Source organism: Bos indicus, chromosome 24 (genome assembly GCF_029378745.1).
Source record: "Bos indicus isolate NIAB-ARS_2022 breed Sahiwal x Tharparkar chromosome 24, NIAB-ARS_B.indTharparkar_mat_pri_1.0, whole genome shotgun sequence".
NCBI classification, from domain to species: domain Eukaryota; kingdom Metazoa; phylum Chordata; class Mammalia; order Artiodactyla; family Bovidae; genus Bos; species Bos indicus.
In genome coordinates this window covers 49070149-49091447 of record NC_091783.1, presented here as the reverse complement: position 1 = coordinate 49091447, position 21299 = coordinate 49070149, and the positions used below count along the sequence as shown (strand labels likewise).

General features: G+C 47.3%; 1 protein-coding gene across 7 annotated transcripts in view; it reads left to right on the top strand.

The window, feature by feature from the left end:
• The window catches only part of DYM (dymeclin), a 392053-nt gene extending 380833 nt beyond the window's left edge, over positions 1-11220 (top strand). For all 7 annotated transcript variants that reach the window (XM_070779026.1, XM_019986749.2, XM_070779029.1 and 4 more), the window contains one exon: positions 10810-11220. In XM_070779026.1, coding sequence (XP_070635127.1) covers positions 10810-10959 — 150 coding nt within the window. In that variant the 3' untranslated portion in view covers positions 10960-11220. The remainder of the gene's footprint in view (positions 1-10809) is intronic.
• Positions 11221-21299: the final 10079 nt, after the last annotated feature.

The window sequence follows — 21299 nt, the reverse complement described above, 5'->3', positions numbered from 1 at the left end:
CCCTTTAGGGAATTCCCTGGCAGTCCAGTGGTAGGACTTCACGCTTGCACTACAGGGAATGTGGATTCGATCCTGCACCCCACACGGTGCAGGCGGAAGTGAAAGTCACTCAGTCGTGTTTGACTCTCTGTGACCCTGTGGACTATACAGTCCATGGAATTCTCCAGGCCAGAATATGGGAGTGGGTAGCCTTTCCCTTCTCCAGGGAATCTTCCAAACCCAGGGATCCAACCCAGGTCTCCTTCATTGCAAGTGGGTTCTTTACCACCTGAGCCACCAGGGAAGCCCAGGAATACTGAAGAGGGTTGCCTATCCCTTCTCCAGCGGAACTTCCCAACCCAGGAATTGAACCCCGGTCTTGCGTTGCAGATGGATTCTTTACCAACTGAGCTATCGGGGAAGTCCCCAAAAATAAAATTAGATTAAAGTAAAAACACATGACCCCTTCTAATTTTCTATACTTTGAATTTAGTTTTTCATTCACTTTGAAACTAATTTGCACAAAATAGGACTGCTCCACATCCAGTGTTGCTGTTTTTCACAGGCCAGTGCTTATCTCCTTTATGTCAGTTAACAATAATATTTGATCCATTTACGGTGGATTCCATCACACAAAGAAGAGCCTGCAGTTCAGGTTGTTCAGATTGTAATTTAGCTGAATTGATCATATGGATGCTTCTCGTAGAGCTTGCCATTCAAGCCCACCCACGGTCGTCTGACCCCAGTGTTAGCCAGTCTGCCTGGGGCACGTCCCTTGCATCTTATGTCATGCTCCCACCATTCTTATTCCTCCTGCTAACTTATCCCCCTGTTAGAGGAGCAGCAATTATTCCTTTTCCTTTCCTCCTTTCCTCCAAGTGTAATGCTTTATATAGAGTTGGCGCTCACCTCCTGTGTTTAGTTTAAGGACCCATTCCTGAGGGACCCAACATTAGACAGTGAGATTAAATCAGGGAAGGCATAGTAGGGAAACTGGTTCTTCATCCCCAGTTCACCGCTGGATGAAATAATTGTGTGTAAATGCCTACCGGGATATCTTACGACGAGGATCTTGAAATCAGTTTGCTTTCCATGTGCACAGAACCTGACCACCACCGCCCCGGGGCATGCCACTGGCAGCGACTCGCCTCTCCCACCCCGTGCCACACCATCTCCCAGTAGTGACGGGCTGCCTTGTTGCCAGCCATCACCCATCACTTGTCTATTCAGAGGCTTGATACCGTCTTTGAAAGAATTTTCTGTAATGTGCTGTCTAGCTGTTTGATTTTAAATCGCACTAAACTTTCTGGAGCCACGCCAGGGACTTGCTAGAGTTTCTGATGCTATCTATATAAATGGTGGAAGGGGGAAAACTCCATTGAACTTTTGCGGTAATAAAATTATTGCAGTTGAGCCCTACATCTGTTCACTGAACTTCCTGTGGGTTTCCACCAGATCACATGGCTGACAGCAGAGACAGTCTTTAAAGCGTTTGGTCTGCTTATTACACCCGAGTCTCAACCACCAAATCAGACCTTTGCTTTGTCTCTGGGCTGGGCGTCCGGATGTCCCACTGCGGTGGGTTGATTCACTGGAGCTGATAAAAAACATTCCGGCCAAACTCGAGAGAGTCTAGCATTACCTCTGGCTCCAAAAGTCAAAACAACAAGATTGTTGTAAGTAGCTTTGGATTGAGACCAAGCCCTGAGCTTGAGAGATGGGTTTTCCCTCCTTGTTGAGCTGAGTCACAACTGTCTCAGAAGGAGATGGGTGAACGCCTGGGCCTGCGGTGACCAGCTCCCCACCCTCTCCTCACCCCTTCTTGCCATAACTGTCACACCAAAGCCCCCATCCCCCCCAGAGCCCCCTCCTCTGCTTTCCCGGATCTTCAGTGGGTTCTCAAGCCCATCTACCCAGGAGTCCCTCACTGAGGCCCAAAGAGGGGCCTTAGAAGGCAAAAAAGGAGATGAGGTAGACAGGGGGAGGACGGCTTCAGAGTAGGGAAGAGCCCGGTGGCCTGGGCCCTGCTGACCGGGTCAGGAGTGAAGATGCTCTCAAGTGAGGAACCTGGGCCTCCCTGAGCCCGCGCAGGATGGCATTAGCGTTCTTCACAGGCGAGAAAAGAGCAGAGGAAAAAGTGACTTTTTCTAGGTTGTTGATCTGACATTCAGACTATGACATTTCTTGGGCTGAATCTTAACAAAATGTGTCCCCAGTGTCTTTAGTGTGAATAGAGCTTTTTGTCTTTCTTTTCCTTAGCTCTCAGAGTTCTAAGAGTATTGTTGTTGTTGCTGTTCAACTGTGAAGCCGTATCTGACTTTCTGCGATCCCGTGGACTGCGTGCAGCACACCAGGCTTCCCTGTCCTTCACTCTTTCTCCCGGAATTTGCTCAAACTCATGTCCGTTGAGTCAGTGATGCCATCCAACTGTCTCATTCTCTGTACCCTCTTCTCCTATTGCCTTTAATCTTTCCCAGCATCTCTTTTAGTTCAGTTCAGTTGCTCAGTCGTGTCCGACTCTTTGTGACCCCATGAATTGCAGCATGTCAAGCCTTCCTGTCCATCACCAACTCCTGGAGTTCACTCAAACTCGTGTCCATCGAGTCAGTGATGCCATCCAGCCATCTCATCCTCTTTCGTCCCCTTCTCCTCCTGCCCTCAATCCCTCCCAGCATCAGAGTCTTTTCCAATGAGTCAACTCTTCGCATGAGGTGGCCAAAGTACTGGAGTTTCAGCTTTAGCATCAGTCCTTCCAAAGAACACCCAGGGCTGATCTCCTTCAGAATGGACTGGTTGGATCTCCTTGCAGTCCAAGGGACTCTCAAGAGTCTTCTCCAACACCACAGTTCAAAAGCATCAATTCTTCGGCACTCAGCCTTCTTCACAGTCCAACTCTCACATCCATACATGACCACTGGAAAAACCATAGCCTTGACTAGACGGACCTTTGTTGGCAAAGTAATGTCTCTGCTTTTGAATATGCTATCTAGGTTGGTCATAACTTTCCTTCCAAGGAGTAAGCGTCTTTTGATTTCATGGCTGCAATCACCATCTACAGATCTCTTTTAGAGGAGCACATTTTTTTAAGAATGTCTGTTTCAGTCTCAACCCAGGTGGGCTCGCTCTCCGACTCGATAGACAGGGAGACGTTGGGAAGGGTGTCAAATTCGGTGCTCCTTGGACAGGGTTCGTTATGCAGAGGCTATGCTCCCATTCAGTCAGACTGACTGAATGGTGTTTTCCAAACTCTTATGATTTATGCCTATTATTCGCCCTTTTAAAATCTTCCCAGTACGCTGTCTTAAAAACAACTCATTGCAGGAAAGAGAAAGCTTTTTACCTTGTGCTTTGTTACGTTTGTTTTGTTATAGCCAATCCTGGAGAAAATGCTCTGTTTTTCTTACTGTTTATGCTTTATCCCCCTTTTCTGAACCTTTTAAGTGCTGGTGAAAAATTTCAAGCAAATAACCCTCAGCCCACTTGTTCCCTTGAGGAGGGAAGAGCTGGTACTAGAACTCGAGGGCCGTGAGCGTGTACTGTCTGCAGTGTTTGGGTTTTGCTAGTAACAGAAATGTGTCCGTGCCCCTCTGTCTCTGCTTGCTCTCTAGGTTGCCCTGTGTCCAGTGGCACACACTCCATGGAAGCAGCCACGCCTGGGACCTCAGCCCACTTAGCCACGAGCTCTCAGACCTCAGCAGGCCAACCACAGCCTCATGTGTGTCTTGATTGTTAAGCATTTGAGGAGTCTTAGCCTTTAAAACCCAACTGTTGTCAGCCCCCAGGACAGCTCAGGAACCTTCAGATATTGACCCTCTCCGCTGAGACTGCCCCCAGGTGATGCCTGGCTGAGTGGCAGCCTGCAAGTGCTTGACTTGAGGGCTGTCCCTCAACCCAACTCATCCAGCCCTTTTCTCCAGGTGGACCCAGCAGAGCCTGGGGGGCATGCAGAGAATCCCAAAGTGGAGCCCTTACTGGGGTCATCTCATAAAGTCACACCTAGGAGACTCAGAAGAAGCCCAGGGCCCTTCATTTTCTACAAGGCGAGAGAACTGAGTCCTGCAGAAACGCTGTGACTTGCCCCATGCAGCTCAGCCTGCCAGTGGCCAAGCCAGGAGAGGGCCGACGCCTCCTGACCCCCAGCCCCGGGCCACCTGGGCTCCAGAGCTGGGGAGCAGTCCCGTCCACTCCCGTGAGGATGCTCAAGCACAGAGGGCTAGTGACTTAGCGGCTGGAAACGCGGAAGAAATGCTTGAGGTTCTTTATCATTACTAGAGAGACGTGAAAACCCCCCGTCCGTGTGGGATGTAGACATTTTAAACAAACGCACAGCTGGGTCCCTATCGACTCTGAGGGGCGCGCAGGGGAGAGGTGTAGTTTTGTTTGGCCTCCAGCTCCTCCACTTCCTAGCTCTGTCCTCTTTGGCGTCTTATTTGTCCTTTTGAGCCTTGGTTGTCTTATCCATTCAACATAGTTAATAGTCGTATGTCACAGGGTTATGTGTAGAGTTGAAGGCATGCACTCGTTCATTTAATTTGTTGTTCAGCAAACGTGTCCTCATTGTCAGTGGCGTGCTAGATGCTGTCGTCTTAGCGAGGGCCCTGCCTCCCTGCGGCCTGCGTTCTGGAGGGGAACAGATGGCACCCAAGTGAACGAACACATATGCAAGCTCAACCCCGATGGCTGTGAAGGAGACCAGCCAACGAGCTGAGAGGTGCTGCTGGTTAGTGGGTAGTCATGGGTGAAGTGACCCACGACCCTGGGCCCTGGGCACCCTCGGTGTGTCCCTTCCTCAGAGCGCCCCTGCTGGGTGGGCTCTGTGAGCTAACAGGAGGCCTGGCGTCCCCACTCCTGGCCACCGCAGCCTCTCCAGCCGTGTCCTCTCGGAGCTAGACGCCACACCCCTATTGGAGGTTGTTGCGTTTGCCACAGAATTATCCAGGGAGACTGATGTCAAATACAGCTTCGAGGTGACCCCTCTCTTCTCATCAGGATGGCTCTAAACTCCCCTCAGAGCCAAGCCCCACCTCCCTTCCGGCTAACTAGCTGCAGCACAGGGACATGCACAGACAGGAAGGCATGCATTTGTTTATACAGCTCTCGATTCAACAAGTGAGGATCCAGACAGACAGAAGGCCATTCTTCAGAACCTACCTTTGCTGTGACCAAACTTTGTTCTTTAAAAACGTTAATGAAGAGAAGTCTGTCGCTTTTAAGCCATTTGTCAGTGCATTTCCCAGGTTTTTATGTGGGAAGGCTCAGGTTCTTTATGTTTCTATTAGTATTAACAGTCAGGAAATGGGGTTGCCAGGCTAGAAATGTCCACGTGGGTAAAATATGAGAAATGGGCTTAGGACAAGGCCAAAGGTGGTATTTCTAGACTTTGAATTTTCTTACTAAAAGTTCTAAAATAAAAGCATTTTAAATACCTTACATTTGCATGTCACTTTAATGTCAGTAATAATAGCCAACATTTATTGAGTGCTTCATCTGTATTAGGCACTTAATCTCATTTATGTGAAGTAAACAGAATGGTTAAATTCAAAATCTCAGAGTAGAGTAAACTCTTACCTTTTAAGAGCCTAAGTCGGAATGAGGATACAAGACTTTTCCCAAGTCACCTGGCTAATCATGAGTGGACTCTTAGCTCTTAAATGCTGAAATTATGCACATCTTATTTACAGCTATGTTATTAGTACTGTGCTTGCTACACAGTAGGCTCTCAGGAAGTTTTGCTGAATAAATGAATGGATGGATGGATGGATGGATGGGAAAAGCTGGGGCTAGAACTCAGATCATGTGCCTGTTTTTCAGATGCTTTTTCTAGTTACTTCAAAGATTAAATGAGTAACTATGTCATGTGTTTGAACATGCCTGCCATGTAATAGGTAATCAGTTACGGTAGCTATAAATGTTATCCATAATCTCAGAATTGATTAAGCTTTGATGGAGAACTTGTATAATCATTGATCAGCTTGAAAAACTTTGTAATGAAATACATGTCTGCTGTTGTCAAGTAAGCTTTATAGTATTTCATATTACTTTTATGTACTATTATCTATGGATATTCACCTGGGTATTATCCTACATGCAGGTTTTGTATACTACTCTCTCCAGAGTGAGATGGATTATTTTGAAGTAAACTCGCGCAAAAATAAAAACAAGGCATTTTCAGCTTCGTTTCTACCAGGTGTTAGAAAGGGAAGCTGTGGGGGGTGCCAGGCGCTTCTCCTGATGGCCTTTTCCTGGATCTGGCCCAGCTGCGTGTGACCTAAAGGCAACGTTTGACTCATGACTCGTCCTAACGCAAGAGTCGTCAGAGTTTCCCCAAAACCATGAGGGCAAGTAGACTTGGTGCCAGCACATGAATGCAGTGCCATCCCACTGAGCAGCTCTTGCCTAAGTTTCTTTTATTTAATTGGAGGGAATTCTTGAGAAAGCAGTTTGCTCATTTTATTTCCATCCCACCCTCCCTGGAGGGACAGAAAGCGGTCTCGGGTAAGCTGCCTCATGTCCTTTCCTGAGGCCTGCCTTCATAGGAAAACCCCTGAATAGTCACTTGATGGAGAAAAGGCTTCACGTCTTTTAGTCATTTTTGTCACTAACAACCAGAAATGCGTCGTATTGGTGACATTCCCACTTGAAAATGTGGGATGCTATTATTCCAGCTGAAAGAGACATTGCTGTGTTGGGGGGCAGGTTTCAAGCCGCCACCTCTGAGCCCCCGGCCCACTCCCTCCCCTCCAAGACAGTGTTAAAGGTTTTCTAGAGCTGAGGCCACTCCGAGAGCTAGGACTTGCATCCTCATTATTAGAGGGTGAAGCTTATTTCTTCTTCACACACACAGTCCACCATACTTTCTTGGTTCTTTTTTTTTTTTTTTTTTTGGCTGTGCTAGGTCTTCACTGCTGTGTGGGGGCTTTCTCTAGTTTCAGAGAGCGGGGGCTGTCTTCCTGTTGAGGCCTGTGGGCCTCTCATCGCGGCGGCTTCTCTAGGTGTGCAGGCTGCAGTGGGGGCTGCACTTGGACTCAGTAGTTGTAGCTCTCGAACTTACGTGCTCCAAGGCATGGGGAGCTTCCCGGACCAGGGACTGAACCGGTGTCCCCTGCATTGCAAGGTGGATTCTTAACCACTGGACCACCAGGGAAGCCCCACTTTTTTGATGCCTGACATCACTGTAGGGTTGGTCATGTCTTTCAGGACCAGCAGTGTGTGTGCTAGGCTCTATCCATACAGTGAAAGGGCCCCTGGAGCCTTGGAGAACTGGATCTGGGACAGAGCAGTTGGCTGACTGTGGGATCTCTTGTCAGACTTTCCCACCAAGTCAGACCCAGACTCCAGTCCTGACTCCTCCCCACATGCTGTGTAACCTGAAACGGGCCAATCAGCTGCTCCAGGCCCCACCTCACCTTTCGTCTGTGGAGTTGGCCACATGGGCCTCGCCAGGACACCGTGGTGACTGACCACGACACGTCAGGGGAGCTTCTAGACCGGCCTGGTGCTCAGGGAGTGCTCGGTTGGTGGCAGCCGCTCAGTGCACCCTGTTGCTACAGATGCAGGTTTTTCATGGAAAAGAAGATCATTGTGCTGCTACCTATAAAACACCCGGTTCCATGACAAAGACCTTTTGCCACCTCCACGAACCCTGTCCCCATACCTGAGAACTCTGTGCCAGGCCAGAAGCAATGCAGAGCACGTGAGGAGGCTCATCAAGGATGCCCGGTCCCCAGAGACCACCCAGCTGCTGAGCATCTGTGGCACGCCCAGAGACTGTGGGCCCAGGGCGGGAGGAATCCCGCAGGATGGAAAGCCGGGGGACTGACTGAATTCCAGTCAGACCAGTAAGTGCCAGAAGTAGTGCCGCGTCCCCCGCTGCTCGTGCTTTGTCTACCAGACTGGCCCCCTGAGCCCAGCGGAAGAAGTTGTCCCCGTGCACCAGAACCAACATGGCCCTCAGTGCACACCGAGACCGTTAGCCTGCACTGAGGAGAGGAGAGAACTGATTCGGAAACACTGGTGCCCTGAAAGGCCTGGGTTTGCATTAAACCTGAATCATTTTGCACAGTATGGGATAAAATGTATGAGGGCGGATATAGCGGTAGGTAGGGCTGAAGTCTGGGCCGCTTATAAATCCCATTTGTGTATAGACTGTATTTACTGATGCCCTGGGAGCCGTAGAATAAAGTTGGTTTCCATTAAAGCTATAACAGATGGGGACTGTGCCATCGTGGTATGCTGAGGTAACAGCCATGACCAGAGGACCCTCGTTTCCATGATTTCCTATACATTTTACTAAAATTTAACTCAAAACTCTACTTGCCACAAAGCATTTCCTGCTTAACACCCCCCCCCCCCCACAGTCATCATTCTGGAACTCTGAGGATCCAGTATTTAGATGTTTAGTCTTAATCACTGCACAGGTTATCTGAAAAATCTCTAACTCCGTGTGAAAGTGAAAAAGTGAAAATGTTAGTCGTTCAGTCGTGTCCAATTCTTTGTGACCCCATGGACTTTAGCCCAACAGGCTCCTCTGTCCTTGGGGTTCTCCAGGCAAGAATACTGGAGTGGGTAGCCATCAGGGGCTTTTCCCAACCCAGGGATCAAACCCAAGTCTCCAACATTGCAGGCAGATTCTTTGCTGTCTGAGCCACCAGGGAACTCCGTGTGTGTCACTCCCTTACTCCCTCCCCCCTCTTAGCCCCTAACCCACCACCTACCACCACCACCCCTCCCCCGACACCCTCACTTTTTGTTTACAAATTTTTAACTCATTTTAGTTCAGGCTCATTTGCCCTTCACCTGGACCAGGCCTTGTCCCCTCCAGTGCCCTCTAGTTCTCCACTCTGTGATCAAGTGGTCCCCGCACAAAGTCTCCCCCATCAAGCCCCCTTCTGAGACCCTTCAAAGGTTTTGAAGGACCTTTGAGTGGAGGCCAGGACTCTTCATGCGACTCCATCCTCCCCTCTGGGCCTGCTCCCCAGGGCTGGCTCCCCCACTGTCCCTCTTCTTGCTTCCAGCAAAAAGCGCCTCATGCCTTCCTTGCCTGCTGTCCCTCAGCAGGCGCTCGCTTCCCTCTTCACCTGGCTGCCGCTCCACCTCCCGAAGGCCTCTGTAGCCACTAGTCCTTCCGTAGTGGAACTCCCTTCTTACGACAGTAAGTTCCCTACATACAAACCTTCAAGTTTCAAACTTTCAGAGATGCATTCGATCAGCATCAGGCAGAAGTGAAATTGCAGCTCGCCCTCCATCTCCTGTTGCTGACGATCCTTCAGCTCGGCCATCTCCCACCTCCTCTCCCTCCTGCAGCCAGTAATTCTTGCTGGTCACTCGGTGCCAGCCCCTGTGTGCCAGCTGCGCTATACGACTGTGTTTTTCAAAGCACTGAACTGTAAGATTAAAAATCTTTCCTTTGTGTTGGGGGTTTGTCCTATATCGTTTGTCTGAGAAGTATCATGAATCTATTACATCACAGCACTAGGTAGCCAGTCGTGGCAGGTGTGTACCTAGGCTAACTTGGTTGGACTTACAAACGTGTTCTCGAAACAGAGCTCATTCATATGTAGGGGACTTACTGTACTCTGTTATCATTGTTCTGTGGCTGCCGCTTCTTTGTCCCTCTGCTCCATGAGAAGGACCCTTCTGTGAGGACAGGGACTGTGCATCCTGAGGCCCTGATGCACACACTGCCTGGTGTGCAGAGGAGCAGACATTCAAGCAATAGCGTAATGAATGAGTGACTCACTAAGGGAGATTGACCACCATAATACACGTGAAGCATTCACCATTGTGTCTGGGACGTAGCTGGTCCTTATGTGGTTGATTGCTTCTTTGAGTCATACATCAAATCATTTGTTAAGTGTCTGACCACTCTCTAAGGGGACACAGCCGCAAACACGGTGAATTCCGAATCCCTGCTCTCGTGGGCCATGCGTTCTGTGTGTGCATCTCCCTTCTTCTCTCTCTCAGCCCTCCCCTCGACCTTCTGGGACACTTGCCCCTTGTCCCCACCCCACCTGGGACACAGGTCACCAAACTGCAGCCACTCCTGCTGATATCATCTTGGCCTGGAAAGCAGCCCCACCAGGGACCTTTGGGGACCCCAGGCTCCTTGGCTGCCAAAGAGGTGGGAGGACATCACTTCCCCTGCCCTGGCTAGAATAATAGACCAGGAGTAAGATTAGAAAATGAGAAGCCCAATCCTGGTGAAACACTGCGGTGAAAGTGCCACTTCCAGGAATCTGCACGTGTTCTTCCTTCTCACCCGGCACTGCAGAGTGCAGCCAGGCCGCCCGGAAGCATGGCAGAGCCAGGCTCCCCTCTGCTGCCCGCTCCGCAGGGCTGGAGTGCCCCCACCCGCCACGTCCGCCCGGGTCCATGGTGCTGCCAGCCCGCATAGTCAAGGCCAAGGAGCTGTGGAGGGGGACGTCCTTGCCTCCAAGGTGACTCAGCCCTGAGAGGGGAGGCGTCTCAAGGAGACGCAGCCAACGGGACTCCAGCCACGCAACAGTCTCTGCTTGAACACTGTCTGCCTTGGGCAGGGCCTGCTTTCCCGCCTGATGTCTCTCGCTTCGCCTCGTGACCTGTCCGGGCCCTGCTGCTCTCAGCACGCTGATGTCCCTGACCAGGGCCGGTGGACTTGTGTGCCCTTCCCGCGGGGGATTCACCCGGCCTCCAGGGGATCATCGGGAGGCTGGTTCTGTGGCCCAGGGCTCCCAGGCCCCCTGCCCTGTCAGGGGAGATGGGCCCCCTGCGCCCCCCACACACCGTGTACAAACTCCTGCTGCTCTCACACAGGCCTCTGAGATTGATCGCCTCATCTTGTTTTTGTTGCAGAAATTTCCAGAACTGAAATTCAAATATGTGGAAGAGGAGCAGCCTGAGGAGTTTTTTATCCCCTACGTCTGGTCCCTGGTGTACAACTCGGCAGTAGGCGTCTACTGGAACCCACAGGACATCCAGCTGTTCACGATGGATTCCGACTGAGAGCGGCCCGTTCCCCGCCCCCTACCCGACCCGGCCTCCACCCGCCTCCAGCCGCAGCCCTTCTGCTTATGTTCTTTCTGGGGAACGGAGGTAGACAGATTCCCTGGTGCGTCTTCTATTAAAGAGGATCACACAGGCGTGTTTCCCTTGCGCACGTGGGTTTGGAGAATCGGTGCCAGTTGGCAGTAGATCACTCGGTTTAGATTATAGTGCAAAAAGTGGGAGGGGGTACGCAACCGTAATAAATGTAAAAACCAGCTATTTCACATGCAATCTTATTTCTAAACCAAAAATCTACAGCTTTTCCAGGAAACCTGATGCCTTAGGCACACAACACTTTACCAGTGCATACTTCTTTTTCTTTTCTTTTTTGCATGCTCAGGATTTTTGTTCTGAGAGTGTGTGTGTGTGGTGTGTTTGTGTTTCAACATTGAGAAATATCAATCTGAAAAGATGACAGGACAGGAATTAATAAGGAAACGAAGCCGTGTATGTGTGTAGTGGCCTTTCAGAGGACCCGTGATGGAAGCCTGGGCAGTTGGATACAAGCCTCTAGATCCTCCACATCTTTTCCTCAAAGAAAGAAATGGCTCCTCCTCATGAAGCCTGGATTAGCTTTTCTGTGGATTTGGCCTCTGAGCTATAGCTGAATTAAATTGGAGTCTAGCACAAATTAAGTTAATCTTCTCTGTATTAATCATTAGGAAAAGAAAAGCTTCATTTTGAAAGCAGTCTTTTTTCCTTCAACCAGACCAGTAGAAAAAGGAGACCAATTTGATTAATACAGTGTTCCACACGAGATGAAAGACATGTTTTCCTGTCCATCTCTGACTTTGTTTAAACTCTTCTGGGGCCTGTGTGAGCCTGAGTCACAGCTGGCTTCCTGAGCTCCTCTGAGGGACGAGGCCGCCAGGATTGCCCCAAGCAGAGCCACGGGCACCGAGGACAGAAGGGACAGGCCTTTAGGGCCCCGCTCTGGGCCCCCAGCCACCCCTTTGGGCCTGGTTTCAGTCTCAAAGACACAAAAGTTGCGTGCTTTTCTGCATGGGAGGCGCCCATTCCAACCTGCTGTTGCCTAATCTGTATCGGAAGAAGCTTCTCTCCTGTCCCCGGGCTGGCGACCAGAGTCCCTTTGACCATCTTCTCTCACGCGGAGCCCTGGGAAGGTGAAACGTGAGGCACCAGCGCGCCTTTGTGTGGTTCCCCCGAGAAGCCCTGCTGCCCGTCCTCTCGGCAGTATCCGAGGCCGGCCGGTATCATCATCGGCAGGACGGGGGTGAGACCAGAGCTCCCTGAGGCTGGCTGGCTGAGGCGCTGGATGGATGTGCGGTCTGGCTGCTGCCTCCTCAGCCTCAGGCCCCTGAGAGTCTCCACCAGTGGCTGGGACCCTGGGGTTTCCCTGAAGGTCACGGACAGGGCCTCAGACCAGCAGGTGAGGCCTGTGAAGGGCTTCTGCTTAATCTGGCCTGTGGGGGAGGCAGTGTGAAGGTGGAAGGCGGAGTCCTCCAATCAAAAAGGGGAAAATACTGGATGCCCATTTCAGGCCGCAGTTATTTATATTTCCTCTATGGAAGCGTGATACGTAGCTTTAATTTGTTTCCCAAGCGTTCTGATCTGCTTCCTTTCCTTTAAACCAAAACACAGCTATTTGAAAGGGTCACGTGGCACAGAGGAGCCCCTGGTAGGACCCCAGCACTGTCCTAAGAGGCTGAGGAGCGTGCAGTGGCGTGGGACAGTCACTGGGCTGCAGGCCTGTCAGTTCTGCCCACAGGAGGCCTGGAGTCCCCAGCACTCGGCCACAGGGCAAACCCAAGAGAGCCTTGACAGGGGAGCGACGCAGTCTCTTCCCCGGGCGCCCCCACAGCTCCGCTCTCCAACAGTGTCCTCCCCCGCCCCCAGCTCTTAATCAACCACACAGTAGAGGTCCTCACGGGCCTAAAAGTTCAGCTGGGGCTGCGGCCCCAGAGGCAGCATGCGAGCACACGCTCCAGACACCACCGCATCACTGCCTCAGCTCTGCAAACCCTCCAGAGGCTTTTCTTTATTTTTGTGAAAGATTTATTACATGACAATAAATTTAAAATGATAAACTTGAATTATGCTTGCATTAATTTGCTTTAGAAAGTTTTTCGATTTTCCACAAAGTAAAAACATGTAGAATGAGGCAACACAGGATCATTCACTGTGTGTTTGCATGTAAACTCACATCTGATTTTGCCCAAGATACAGAGCTGTTTTTGCAGTGTGTCATCTATCATGTTGTTTGTTTTGAAAGAATGTGCTCCTCGCAGTAGCGCCTTTCCTTAAGAGTTCAAGGCACTGTGCAAACAGGCTTCAGAACTGTAGCTCTGGTCCCATCGCCCATTGAGGCTGGTGTCGCGGGATCTGTGCACAACAGCCTTGCAAGGTCGGCATCACAGAATGGCCACCATTCAGCAGTGCAGATGGAAGCGGGGCTGTGGAGGAGCTCAAGGACAAAGAGAAAGGAAAGAAGGTCCCTGAAGCACAGAAAGTACACGGTACACACAGTCCTCTCCTTCGGAAGGAAATGACAGGAGCTGGAGAGGACAGACAGGACCAGCGTCAGTGGGAGCACTCGGCTGTGAGTGTTCCTCCAGCTTGTTAGAACATCCCCCCCCCCCTCCGCCGCAAGAGGAATGTGGCAGGGGGTGCTTTTAGGCCCTAAGTTTCTTAATATATCATTCTTTAGGCAACATACTGTCCTTTAGGTTCTGTGCCGCTGGGGTCTTGCCTCAGGCATTTCAGTTCTCTACATAACTGAGTCACTGCTTTCCAAGAGCCATAAATTAGAGCTGTGGTACTTGCTGATACTTAATAGACTGAGTTTGCAAGGTCAACCCTTTGGTCTCTTAATTTCCTCCTAAGCACGGTGCGTGTAATTTCAGTAACTGCCATTTGATATTAGAGACTGATCCCCAGGCTTTCTGACACCAAATTCAGGGCTATTCCAGTGTCTTAACATCACCTCCAGGAGTCAAGAGGTTCAGGGCTTCTCGTCTCTGACGAGCCAAGCTTCCTATGACACAGCTGAGGAGTGAATTCACACAATAACACAATCCACAGCAAATAATGCATTTTTATTTTAAGAATTCAAAAGCATAAAATTTAATCTCATTAGGGATCTCTCACCCAAAATAAGATTCATCAGGAACTTCCCACCCCCTTGGTCAGCTCATGTATGGCAACCCCTACCCTTCTGACTTCACCAGGCTATCAAAAGTGCCAGCTACTCAGACACAGCCTCTGGAAAGAGGAAAGCTGGCCCACGTGACTTTAACCAGGTAGTGCTTCATCATTTTGTTGGCTCTGGGATGACTCCAACAAAGTTTTACAGTATTTTGGCAGGTTTCCAAGCCACCATTAGAGCATTGGTTTAGGTTACCTGGCACTCCATTACTATCAGTAAACTATCCTTTGTGGATACTGTGATCCAGCTTCTCAATCACTTCATTCAGTCCCTGAAAGTGGATTGAGGTGGAACTGCTGGTGGCCCCAGTGCTTAGCAAGTGTGCCTTCCCCCTGGAGAACGTGAACTGTTACGACTGAACGTATCCTCTGACCTCAGCTGCACATACTGTGCCCTAATCCCAGGGTGATGGTATTAGTGGGCTGGGCTTTAAGGGAGTAATTAGGTTTAGATGAGGTCACGATGGTGGAGCCCCATGATGAGATTAGTGCCCTTACAAGAAGGAAGATGAGAGATCTCTCACCATCAAAGGGGACACAGCAAAGAGACCACTGTTTGTAAGCCAGGAAGAAAGCCCTCACTGGGAATGGAATCATTCAGCACCTTAATCTTGGACTTTTCAGAAATGAGAAATCAATGTCTCTTATTTAAGCCACCCAGTCTATGGTATTTTGTTAGAATAGCCCAAACTGACCTAATATAGGAGCATAACCCAAGGCCTCAAATTATCTGTTACAATCAGAAATATCCAGGTATATGAGAAGGCCAAATAATATGTTATATGAATTAAAACCATCAGAGGGGGCTTCCCTGGTGGTCCAGTGGTTAAGGGTCTGCCTTGCAATGCAGGGGATGCAGGCTCCGTCCCTAGTCAGGGGGATCCCACGTGTCACGGGGCCCTGTGCACCACAACTCCTGAGTCTGCACTCTCGAGTCCTTGAGCCACAACTCCTGAAGTCCACATGCCCTGGAGCCTGTGCCCCGCACAGAGAAGCCACTGTGATTAGAAGCCTGCGTACTGCAAATAAAGAGTAGCCCCCACCTTGCCACAGCTAGAGAAAGCCCCACACAGAGAAGCCACTGAGATGAGCCTGCGTACTGCAAATAAGGAGTAGCCCCCACCTTGCCACAACTAGAGAAAGCCCCGCACAGAGAAGCCACTGCGATGAGGAGCCTGCGTACTGCAAATAAGGAGTAGCCCCCGCCTTGCCACAGCTCGAAAAAGCCCTCAAAGCAACAAGACCTAGTGCCGCCAAAAGTAAACATTTTTTTTATTTTTAAAACATTTCTAAAAATCAGAGGGAAAAGATGCCCACAGTCTCTCCAGGTGTCTCAGTCACAGAATTCGAACCACCTATGCTTTCTGTGTTTAAAAGCAAACGGTGTTCCCAAGAATTTCAGAGAATTAGAAACAAAAGGGACCAAATGGAAATTCTAGAACTGAAAAATACTATAGCAAGAATTAATAATTTGTTGATGGGTTTAAGAGCAGATTAGTCACAACTGAGAAAAGAATGAGTAAGGTGAAAAATTCAGAGCAAAAGCAGAGTCAGAAAGCGAATCGAGGGTAAGAGACAAAGGATGCAGTGAGATCTGACCTCAGTGTAGTTCAGATCTCAAAAAAGTAGGAGAGCAAAAGAAATATTGGCTGAGAACTTTGACAAAACTCAAGAAAGATATCAAACCAAAGATTCAGTAAGCCCCAAATCTCAAATGGGATAAATAAAAAGTCCACAGCTAGACACATCATAGTAAAAATGTAGAAAACCAAAGAAAAGATGGTAAAGCTACTGGGGGGTGGGGCATGGGTAAGAGACGGGTTACCATCAAAGGAGCAACAATTAAACTGACAACTACCTTCTCAGCAGGCATGGTGAAATACAGTGACTTTGAAGTGCTGAAAGAAAATGACACCCCACCTCAAAATTTCTAACTGGGGAAAATATCCTGCAAGAATGAAAAATAGACATTTATATCCAAATAGCTGGGAGAATTCATTAGCACACATACCCTAAAGGAAAATTAAAAGTATCCTAAAGGCAGAAGGAAAATAATCCCAAATACAAGGAAAGAGCTTTAGGAAAAACTGAATAGCAATGAAAATGAGAAATACACAGGTCAGCATAAATACTACATAAAACAATAATTGTGTCTTATGAAGTTTATATATGTGTTAAAGGCATATAGATGGGGAGGGCTTAAATAGGGTTTAAGTGTTCTAGGCTCCGTGCATCATACTGGAAGAGAGTTTTTTAAATCTCATTTACTATTAGATTTTTGGTAAGTCTAGGGTGTATATTGTGATTAATGTTAGTAAGACTGTACAACTTTCAAACTAATGACAGCTGCTGCTGCTGCTGCTGCTGCTAAGTCGCTTCAGTCGTGTCCGACTCTGTGTGACCCCATAGACGGCAGCCCACCAGGCTCCGCCATCCCTGGGATTCTCCAGGCAAGAACACTGGAGTGGGTTGCCATTTCCTTCTCCAGTGCATGAAAGTGAAAAGTGAAAGTGAAGTGCTCAGTCGTGTCCGACTCTTAGCTACCCCATGGACTGCAGCCCACCAGGCTCCTCCGTCCATGGGATTTTCCAGGCAAGAGTACTGGAGTGGGTTGTCATTGCCTTCTCAAAACTAATGACGGAAGAGGGAATAATTCCTGGACAGGATTAAGAGCTTCACAAGGAGGGTAGAAAAAAAGAATAGGTGAGTCAAATAGAAAGCAGGTTGTAAGATATACACGATAAATCCATTAGTACATTAAATGTAAATGGACCAACAGAGACTGTCAGGCTTGATTTTAGAAGAACTACCATAGTACAACTGGAGAAGAGAATGGCAACCTACTCCCGCATTCTTGCCTGGAGAATCCCATGGACAGAGGATCCTGGTGGGCTACAGTCCATGGGGTCACAAAGATTCAGACATGACTGAGCGACTAACACACACACCATAGTACATTCAAGCTTCCAGTTATAAGCTCCAGGGATATGAAGTAAAACATGATAAATATAATTTAACACTGCTGTAAGTTATATATGAACATTATTAAAAGAATACTTCGTAAGAGTTCTCATCACAAGGGAAAACTTTTTTCTACTTAATTTTTTATATGAGAAGATGACTGTTCACTAAACTTACTGTGGTAATCATTTCATAATATATTAAAGTCAAATCATTATGCCATACACCTTAAACTTCCAAAATGCTGTATGTCAACTGCATCTCAATAAAACCGAAAGAATTTAACAGTTAGAAACAAAAACAATTATATGCTATTTACAAGAAACACTTTTAAAACGTGAATTTTGAAGGAAAGGATAGAGAAATATATACTCAGCAAACAGCAACCCAGGAAACTATTGTAGATACATTAACATTACAGCAAACTTTAAGGTAAAAACATTATTAGAAATAAAAGCAGTCATTTCAATTCCCAGAAGGAGGTAGTAATTCTAAATTTTTTGCACTTCATGATACAATCTTAAAAAGTTGATAGAATAGGAAATTTTGGCAAATATGCGAGTATAGTGAGATTTTAACATCTATTTCAGTATAAAGCATACAAAAATCAAGTTACAGAAAATGTAAACAATGCAATTAGAAAACTTGGCCAAATAAATGCATGTAGAACACTACGTTCAACAGCTTCCTTTTCAAACACAAACAGCACACATGCCAAAATTTGTGTGCTGAGCTATAAAAACAAGTCTGAACAAACTTTAAGGGAGTTAATGCCAATGAAATATGTTCTCTGACCACAATGCAATTAAGCTGGAAATCAATTACAAAAAGATAATGTAATAATCCTCATTTATTTGGAAGTTAGTCAAAGCTACGTTTTTTCCAGTAGTCATGTATGGATGTGAGGGTTGGACCATAAAGAAAGCTGAGCACCGAAGAATTGATGGTTTCGAACTGTGGTGCTGGAGAGGACAGCATCTTGGACTGCAAGGAGATCAAATCAGTCCATCCTAAAGGAAATCAACCCTGAATATTCATTAGAAGGACTGATGCTGAAGCTGAAGTTCCAACACTTTGACTACCTGATGTGAAGAGCCAACTCATTGGAAAAGACTCTGATGCTGGGAAAGACTGAAGGCAGGAGGAGAAGATGGTGACAGAGGATGAGATGGTTGGATGGTATCACTGACTCAATGGACATGAGTTTGAACAAACTCAGGGAGATAGTGAAGGACAGGGAAGCCTGGTGTGCTGCAGTTCATGGAGTTGGCAAAGAGTTGGACAGGACTTAACGACTAAACAACAACAAATTTGGAAGTTAAACAGTTAAACGCATTTCTAAATAACCCATCTGTCAAAGAATAAATCATAAAGGTAATTTGAAATATTTCAAACCAAATAATGAAAATACTACATATTCAAACTTAAGAAAACTTGTGAGTTGCAACTAAAACTATGCTTATAAATTTATATCTTTAATTGTATATGTTGAATAGAAGACTTCCCTGGTGGCTCAGATGGTAAAGAATCTACCTGCAATCCTGGAGACCTGGGTTCAGTCCCTGGGTTGGGAGGATCCCCTGAAGAAGGAAATGGCAACCCACTCCAGTATTCTTGCCTGGAAAATTCCATGGACAGAGGAGCCTGGTGGAGTCATGGGGTTGCAAAGAGTCAGACATGACTGAGTGACTAACACATACACACAAAATAGAAGAAAGGCTGAAAATCAATTATCTAAGCAACCACCTGATGCTGGGGAAGATTGAAGGCAGGAGAAGGGGACGACAGAGGATGAGGTGTTTGGATGGCATCACCGACTTGATGGACATGAGTCTGAGTAAGCTCCAGGAGTTGGTGATGGACAGGGAGTCCTGGCATCCTGCAGTCCATGGGGTGGCAAAGAGTTGGACACGACTGAGTGACTGAACTGAACTGAACTGAAGCAACCACCTAGAAATTTTTTTATAAAGCTAATAAAACCCAGAAATAAAAGCCAAAATGTAGAACACAAATAAATGATAAAGGGAATCAAAGTGAAAAGTTCTGTCTTTAAAAGGATTGACAACCCTGTAACAAGATTGATGAGGAAGGAAGGAGAACAGGTGGAAGGGTGGGGGAGGGACAGGAAAATAGTCTCAGAAGTGAAAAACGGGTGAATTCGTTCAGCTTAGGCACACATTAAAACATGTAAGAGGATATTATAGATACTCATCAATTTTAAATATAGATGGAGTGATGTTTCAGGACTGCATTCAGTTCAATTCAGTTCAGTTGCTCAGTCGTGTCCGACTCTTTGCCATCCCATGGACTGCAGGACGCCAGGCCTCTCTGTCCATCACCAACTCTCGAAGTTTACTCACACTCATGTCCATTGAGTTGGTCATGCCATCCAACCATCTCATCCTCTGTCATCCCCTTCTCCTCCTGCCCTCAATCTTTCCCAGCATCAGGGTCTTTTCAAATGAGTCAGCTCTTCGCATCAGGTGGCCAAAGTACTGGAGTTTCAGCTTCAACATCAGTTCTTCCAATGAACACCCAGGACTGATCTCCTTTATGATGGACTGGTTGGATCTCCTTGCAGTCCAAGGGACTCTCAAGAGTCTCCTCCAACACCACAGTTCAAAAGCATCAATTCTTCTGCGCTCAGCTTTCTTTATAGTGCAACTCTCACATCCATACATGACCACTGGAAAAACCATAGCCTTGACTGGACGGACCTTTGTTGACAAAGTAATGTCTCTGCTTTTTAATATGCATATGTATATGAAAACTAATCAAATCATGCACTTAACACGTGCAGTTTTTGTATGTCAATTATGCCTCAATAAAGCTGTTTTTAAACTTTGGATTAAATGAACAAATTTCTTTTTTTGAAAAGAAAAAAAAAAGCTCTCTAAAACTGACATCAGTGTGGGATGAATTGGAAGACTGGGTTAACGTATATACACAATTGATAATATGCATAGAATAGATAATTAATGAAAACCTACTGAGTAACACAGGGAATTCTATTCAGTGCTCTGTGGTGACCTAAATGGGAAGGAAGTCTAAGAAAAAGGAGGTATATGTATACATATGGCTGATTTCCTGTGCTGTACAGTAGAAACACTGTACAGCAACTATACTCTAATAAAAATTTATTTTAAAAAAGATAAAACTGACATCAGAAGATCTTGAAAACTGGAATCATCCTTTATCTCTTGCCTAAATTGAAACCATAATTTAAAATCGCTTCACAAGGAAATCTGCAGGTCCAGATGGCTTCACTAGTGAATTCAATTAAACATCTAAGAGAGAAATAAATGCCAATCTTGCACAAACTCTTCCAGAAAATAGAAAACCTCCAAATTGATTTTATGAGACAAGCATAACCTTCAGTTCAGTTCAGTTCAGTTCAGTCGCTCAGTCGTGTCTGACTCTTTGCGACCCCATGAATCACAGCACACCAGGCCTCCCTGTCCATCACCAACTCCCGGAGTTCACTCAGACTCACGTCCATCGAGTGAGTGATGCCATCCAGCCATCTCATCCTCTGTTGTCCCCTTCTCCTCCTGCCCCCAATCCCTCCCAGCATCAGAGTCTTTACCAATGAGTCAACTCTTCGCATCAGGTGGCCAAAGTACTGGAGCTTCAGCTTTAACATCATTCCTTCCAAAGAAATCCCAGGGCTGATCTCCTTCAGAATGGACTGGTTGGATCTCCTTGCAGTCCAAGGGACTCTCAAGAGTCTTCTCCAACACCACAGTTCAAAAGCATCAATTCTTCAGCGCTCAGCCTTCTTCACAGTCCAACTCTCACATCCATACATGACCACTGGGAAAACCATAGCCTTGACTAGATGAACCTTTGTTGGCAAAGTAATGTCTCTGCTTTTGAATATGCTATCTAGGTTGGTCGTAACTTTCCTTCCAAGGAGTAAGCGTCTTTTAATTTCATGGCTGCAGTCACCATCTACAGTGATTTTGGAGCCCCAAAAAATTAAGTCTGACACTGTTTCCGCTGTTTCCCCATTTCCCATGAAGTGATGGGACCAGATGCTATGATCTTCATTCTCTGAATGTTGAAAACATTATGCCAAAATGTTTATCTAAACGTAACCTTAGATATCAAAAATATGATTAACAGTATAAGAAACTAAAATTATAGGTCAATCTTTCTCATCATCATAGCTA